The sequence below is a fragment of the Gymnoscopelus microlampas genome, assembly GCF_963454915.1.
Source record: "Gymnoscopelus microlampas genome assembly, chromosome: 5".
NCBI classification, from domain to species: domain Eukaryota; kingdom Metazoa; phylum Chordata; class Actinopteri; order Myctophiformes; family Myctophidae; genus Gymnoscopelus; species Gymnoscopelus microlampas.
In genome coordinates this window covers 51,483,124-51,490,094 of record NC_139942.1, presented here as the reverse complement: position 1 = coordinate 51,490,094, position 6,971 = coordinate 51,483,124, and the positions used below count along the sequence as shown (strand labels likewise).

General features: G+C 40.8%; 1 protein-coding gene across 2 annotated transcripts in view; it reads right to left on the bottom strand.

Annotated features, from left to right (window-relative positions):
* LOC311045581 (nuclear receptor ROR-beta-like) overlaps positions 1–5,020 on the bottom strand; it is a 23,391-nt gene extending 18,371 nt beyond the window's left edge. For both annotated transcript variants that reach the window (XR_014600783.1, XM_084057515.1), the window contains exon 1: positions 4,535–5,020. Coding sequence is in view for 1 of the 2 variants with exons in the window: in XM_084057515.1 (XP_083913641.1) it covers positions 4,535–4,541 (7 nt within the window). In the remaining variant the exon portion in view is untranslated. The remainder of the gene's footprint in view (positions 1–4,534) is intronic.
* Between the last annotated feature and the right edge of the window lie 1,951 nt (positions 5,021–6,971).

The following is a 6,971-nucleotide window of genomic DNA, read 5'->3' as shown; positions in this document are numbered from 1 at the left end:
GAGACCCTCTCAGGGTTAAAGTAACACTCTGGGGCTTGACTGTGTAAGCAGCAACACTAAGCAGTGCAAGGAGTTCATTCAAATCAGCCTGGCTTTGGCTGTTCAGTCATGCAAATGTCTCTCGGGAGCCCTCGAGGTCTAAAATGGTGTTTTAAGACCGGGATGGCATCTGTGTCATTTTAGGATTTCTTTGGCTATTCAAAAATAGCAGATATACAAGCTCATAGCGCGGCAGATCATGAGCTTGTAGATCTGCTATTTTTGAAAAATCGTGAAAATGTGTGCAAATCTTTGAATATATATATTTTAAAGCGAACATTTGTAACTGAAATCTTTGCTTCTGGGGGTCCCTGGAACAATATATTTTGAGATGGGGGTCCGCGGGCCAAATACATATCATTTTGGGTGGTCCTTGACATGAAAAAGATTGAGAACCACTGATATAGAAACATAAGTATTTTCATAAAACTGTTAGGATTTAGAAGACATTTGTTGAATCGGTCTCAGGTCTTAATGGGGGTAAATTACAACAAATCTGACGACTTCACAGGCCTCTGTCAATGGCCCTCCTCTAGCACAGTGCTACTCAAAGTGGAGGGGTCCTTGAGGAGGTCCCAGGGGGTCCCCAATTAAGTTAAAAGTGTTCCCACTTTAACCCTATCATACATACGTAGGTTATTAGGGTTAGAATAGCCGATCTACGAGCTCACGATGCCTATTTTCAAAAGGTCTTGAACACATTTAACAAAATATTATCAGTTGGGGTTCCGCGGCCAAATACACATTAATTATTGGGGGGTCCTTGACATGAAAACGTTGGAGAACCACTAGCTCTAGTAGGCGACATGCCTGTAGCGTTTTCTTACAATGTTTCACAATAAAATACCTGTATGATCCCATTCAAGCTCTCTAGCTTAAAAGAGAAGTGAAAGTGCATTATATAAATACTGAACCAGAAGCAAGAAAAACACTGTCTAGTATACCATCAGGCTCCTAAATGTCTATCCATAATGATACTTTAAACCAGCTGGACAACTTTATGCACTTCAAGAGGCATGGCTTCTAAAAACCAACCGCCATGTGTGTGTGTGTGTGTGTGTGTGTGTGTGTGTGTGTGTGTGTGTGTGTGTGTGTGTGTGTGTGTGTGTGTGTGTGTGTGTGTGTGTGTGTGTGTGTGTGTGTGTGTGTGTGTGTGATAGATATTATGGATATTAATACATTGATATTGCGATATGAAATTAGACATCATCTGGGATCAAAATGTTGTGACATTACATTTGTGTTGTATTCTCCTGATGTATGCAATACTTTCAAGAATGATAAAATGAGTTGAAAAATAGCAGAAATAGCTCCAAACTGCAAACTATTTTTGATTGTCATAATACAATATTGTATTATTGATAGAGCTACGGTGATACCGGATACGGTGAGGACACTGTAACCTTGTGTTGTTCTTGTTTTTTCTGCATAGTGCAGGATAGTTGTATATGTATACACTGACTATTGTATACTGTTGTTCTGTATTGACAACGTGCTTCTTATTGTTTTTCTTGCCTTTCTCATTGCTGTTTACGACAGTACTTTCCTTCCTCTGTACCTGTAACTCTGAACTGCTGTGCTGCCTCTGGGCGACTGAAGCCCCCCCCTGCGGGATCATTAAAGGCATCTAACGTATAAATATTATCGGTTCAAACAATGACATGAGGTTGTTATTACATAGCTATAAACAGGTTTGTATTGCGGTGTGTGTGGTAACAATAGGAGCAGCTCTAGCCTGCATTCAGAGCAGTGAGCTCAGACCTTCTGGCTTTAGCTTTGTTTACATTTGGATATCCTGCCAGAAAGGGAACCTCCCTACACCCCCCCCCCCCCTCTCCAGCCCCCCTGGATGGACTTCTGGCCAGAATTATTTTCTTGTCTCCTCTGCAGAAAGGGTTCCTTGTTGTAGGATAGCTGTGTGTTGCACACGGATGCAAACAACGGCCACAGCGAAAACAAGTTTTTCTCAACTGTAATTATCAGTTGTATTATTGTTAGATTATTGTATCACACATATAACACAGGAAGGAATGACAAATAACAAAGTATAGTATATTTTAGGATGCAAGGCTTGACAAACAAACAAAACATTATCTATCTATCTGTCAGATAGATAATGTTGTGTTTGTTTGTCCCGCCTTGCTTCCTAAAAGCATCTATTCTCTGCCACAACTACTTATTTTTAGCTCATTATTTCGCTGCGACGGGGATTGCTCAATCAAAGTCAGCTGATACCAAATGAACTAAAGGCTCTCTATGTATATTCACAACCTAGTTGACTCTTTTGGGCCCCTACATTCTAATCGTTATGTCCCTTTTATAAGAATTTAAAGTGAAGTGAGTGAATAACTCATTTAACTGGAGATAACCCCCTCGAAGACCCCCAAGGGTCCCTGGACCCCCACTTAACCCTTTAAGACCTGAGGCGATTCTTTAAAAATAATGCAAATCCTAACAGTTTTTTGAATGACACAGATGCGTTCCAGGTCTTAAAGGGTTAAAAAAAACACAGTAACTCTATTCAATTAAAATTATAGTTCTCAAAGTGGGGTCTCTGGGGGTCCTTGAGGGGGTTCCATAGGGTCCCGAGGAAAATGAGGAACAGTCTAAATAACACTTAAACCCTATTCTATATGCTATATGTTGGCTATTCAAAACAATAGCACGTCTACAAGGTTGTTGATCTGATAATTTTTTTTTAGATCTAGAAAAATCAGGACACATCTTGACAGCATCTCTTATGGGGGTCCCTGGCTGGCACAAAATCCTTTCAATAGGGGGCCTAATATGTATCCTTGACAAGTTCAAAACTCCAGATGGGGAAGCTATCCCAGTGGTTCTCAAAGTGGTGTCTATACTCTGGGGAACCCCAGGGGTCCTTGAGGGGGTTCCAGGGGGTCTCCAGCTAAATTAAGATAATCCACTATAAATGGTAAATGGTATACATGTGCTATTTTCAAAAACTCTTGAAAGGATCTTGAAAATGTAACATGTCAACAACACAAACCTTGTAACACAAATATTTTCAGACGGGGGTCGGTGGCAAAATCCAAATGAATATCCTTGACATGAGAAAGTTAAGAGAACCACTATATAGCTGTGAGTGAGTCAGTCCACGTTGAAGGGCCTGTTCGGTTGCACATTGCTCTGCTCACAGCCCTCCCTCCCTCCCTCCGCTGTAACACTGTATAATGTTGGGTGACATAACTGGGTCAGTGGAACAGCCAAGAGATTCTCCTCCCTGTGTGGAACTCACTCACATCACATAACATACAGACAGACACAGCCATGCTGGCAAAGCCATTACCACCAACCAACACATGCACTATAACAACGTCCACTCACACCAACATCCTAACGCACTTTATGCACAGCTTTAACATTTAAATATCATATAATATAGGTTAATATCCATACATTATGCCGGTATTCATGTCATAATGCCCTGGAGAAGACAGAGCTGCATTTTTTATTTTAAGAATTAGCTACTTTCATTCAAATTCTTCGTTATTACGCGTGACTACTGTTAAACATGTAGCTATTTATCAATTCAGAGTCCTGCAATCACCCGCCAAATTGCAAACTATATCTTGATTACATAATTAAACTCCCCTCTCCCCTCTCCTCTCCCCTCCCCTCCCCTCCCCTCCCCTCCCCTCCCCTCTCCTCTCATCTCTCCCTTCCTCTCCCCTCCTCTCCTCTCCTCTCCTCTCATTGCATAACTCCAAATGAATTCCCGGGAGCCTAAATCATGCACAGATGCAGAGATCCCATGCAGCCAGGTGCTGCTGCTGCCACTGACTGATAGACGAGTCCAAACTTAACTGACTGACACCCATTTACATGGCTACTGTATAATATAATATAATGCACCAGTTATTATCAAACTATTACGTTTTTTGTGCATTTAGCCTTAGTATCTATGCATGCATTACTTAGAACAAGGACCCCCCCCCATAACTCTGAGAGTGTACGAAAGGAACCAAATGGACCCATTTGGTAATACTCTCTCTTATGTAATACTCTCTTATGTAATACTCTCAGAGAGTTGCACACTCTCAGAGTTGCAGATCTGTAAAGGTTCCATCGTCCTAAACTATCAGCAATTTAGCTTAAATTCCAGGACCCCCTGGAAACACATTATTATCCACAGAGGTCAAATTGGCACATGATGATGTAGCCTAAAATATATTTGCATTTCACACCATGACATGGTTGCACTCTTGCATGCAATGCATACATAGTGCATGCAATGCAATGCTGTCAGCATGTCTGTCTGTCTGTCTGCCTGCCTGCCTGCCTGCCTGCCTGTCTGCCTGCCTGTCTGTCTGTCTGTCTGTCTGTCTCCAGGCAGCTATAATCCACTCATGAGGGATTAACACGGCAGGGGGGGGGGTAGGCGCACAACAACGCATGTGTGCACATTCAACACAAGACAACAACACACACAACATAACACAACAAAAGTCAAGCTTATATCATTATAGCAACTTACCTCTCATTTTCTGTAGTTGTTGTTGAGTTGACACCTCAAAAAAAAAAAAAAAAAAACTGGACTACATGTGTTTAAACATGAGCCGATTAACCGAATAACAACACAAAACAACACGAGCCAGTCAGTCAGTCAGTCGGTCAGTCAGTCAGTGACAACTAACTGGTGTTTCTTTCCTCCCAATATAGAAACTTCCTTCCAACTAGGTGAAAATAACCCAACCGACCAAAAAAAAAACACGTTAATATTTCCCCTTTTTTTTTTCGTTCGACAAAGTCAGCAGAAGGAGAAATAATCAAATTGGAGAAATAAAAGTCCCTGATCGTCTCGATCGCATGTTAAACCGTGTAGATGATGTGTTAGAATAATAATAATAATGTCCAGAGATCCTCCTTGTGGCTGCAGCAGGTCCCAGTAGGCTGTAGGTTCCAGTCACACTGCTTTGCTTTCCGCTCAGTCTACTCTGCTAACCTACTTTTTTCTCTCTCAGAGTGGAGCCGTGGACCCTCTCTCACATGATCTCACACACATGTGTGTGTATGTGTGTGTGTGCGTGCGTGCGTTCCCGAGTGCGCGCTCCACCCTGCCTGCGCTCTGGAGGGTGGAGCGCGCACTCGGGAGCGAGCTTAAGGAGGAGGGAGGGAGGTTCTTATTGAACCTATAGAATGATGACGAATATCTTTTTCTTTTCTTCTCCTTGTCCTTGCTGCTGGAAATGATGACCAAATAGGTGTCTTTTCTTACTTTCTTTCTTTCTTTCTTTCTTTCTTTCTTCATCTCTTTCTGCAGAGCTTTGTTCACAGATGCTTGTTGACAGACAGACATGACATAACACACATGCCATGTGTGCAACAATTGAGTTATGCAATTTACATATTTTTTTTGTTCCCTTTGTTTTGACTATTATGTCATGTTGTGGCACAACATGTTTAACTCTACAGCAGCAGCAGTGGTTCCCAAACCTTTTCATATCAAGGACCACCCAAAATAATATGTATTTGCCTGCGGAGCAGTGCAGACCCCCATCTGAAAATGTTTTGTGCCAGGGACCCCCAGAAGCAAAGATTTTAGTTTAAAATGTTGTACATATTCAAAGAAAAAGTCACACAATGTAATCATTGCAGACCTTTTAAAAGTGACATAGGCCTAAAATATAATTACATTGAACTGAATAGATTTCCCTTCAACACCTTGGAGGACCTCTGCACTTGTAAGCCATGTTTACATTGAGGATTTTGATGTGTAAAATGCACATCTATGATGATAAAGGATTAATTTGCATTCATAGAAATAATAAATACATGTATAGAATACATAATCCCCCCCTAGAGGAGGGGAACATGTTTCAAACATTTTCCAAAATGTTGCAAACAATTTCAAATTTGTTTCAAAATATTCAAAAAGAGTGTAATCGGAAGATCTACAAGCTTGTAGATCTTGTATTTTCACCGCTGAGCTTGTAAATCAGCTATATATAGTTTTGCTATTTCAGCTTTGTTGTATATAACAGGACTTACTGTAAGTGGTTACAGTGTAAATAGATCAAATGATATTTTCTCATTCACTATGTTGTTGTCGTGAATAAATGAGGTGATATCTCAATGTGACAAACACAACGATCATGTTGCACTGAGCCGTTGCCTGAGGAGGTAATCCATCTGAGAGCTGCATCCTGCGTATGAGCCTGAGCCAAATGCCTGGCTAAGTGATAAACTATTCATACACACATATGCACACGTATACATATATATATATATATATATATTGGTGTTGTCGGACAGAAACCTCTTATATCTCCATAGGGCCCTATTTTCCCCAGTGCCTTACCCATTATCTGCCAATCTACAAGCTCACAACGTGTCGATGTAGATTGGCTAGTTGAACTATTTGAAAACGTTTTTAGAAATAGTAAAAAATGGCAAAGAATTAAGTTTAGGCATAATGGGTAAGGCACCGGAGAAAATAGGGCCCATATTCTACAACTCTTTGTGTTTTTTTTTCTCAAAATCACACTACAGCATCACACAAAAGCATCAAAGGTAGCCAGCAGATCCGCAAGCGCGAAACGCGGCGCGTTTTGTGCTTGTCGATCTGGTACTTTTGCTACTTTTTGAATTTGGATCCTGAAAAGCAACAGTTTTGGACATGTGAGGTTTCCACCAGGATATAGATACAGATACAGTGCACCAGTGTTGATTTCGTCGACTAAAACTATGACGAAAAATGTTCGTCGACTACCTTTTTTCACTGACGAAAACTAAATAAAAACTAAGCTACGGTGACTAAAACTAAGACTAAATATATTGACAATTTCGTCAACAAATAAAAACTAGACTAAAATGTTAGGGAGGGACTAGTGGAGAAGAGATCCAGTAGATCTAAAAGACAAGTCATTTTATGGTCGGTTGCGAAAATAGCAGATCGATTTGCGAAAATAGCC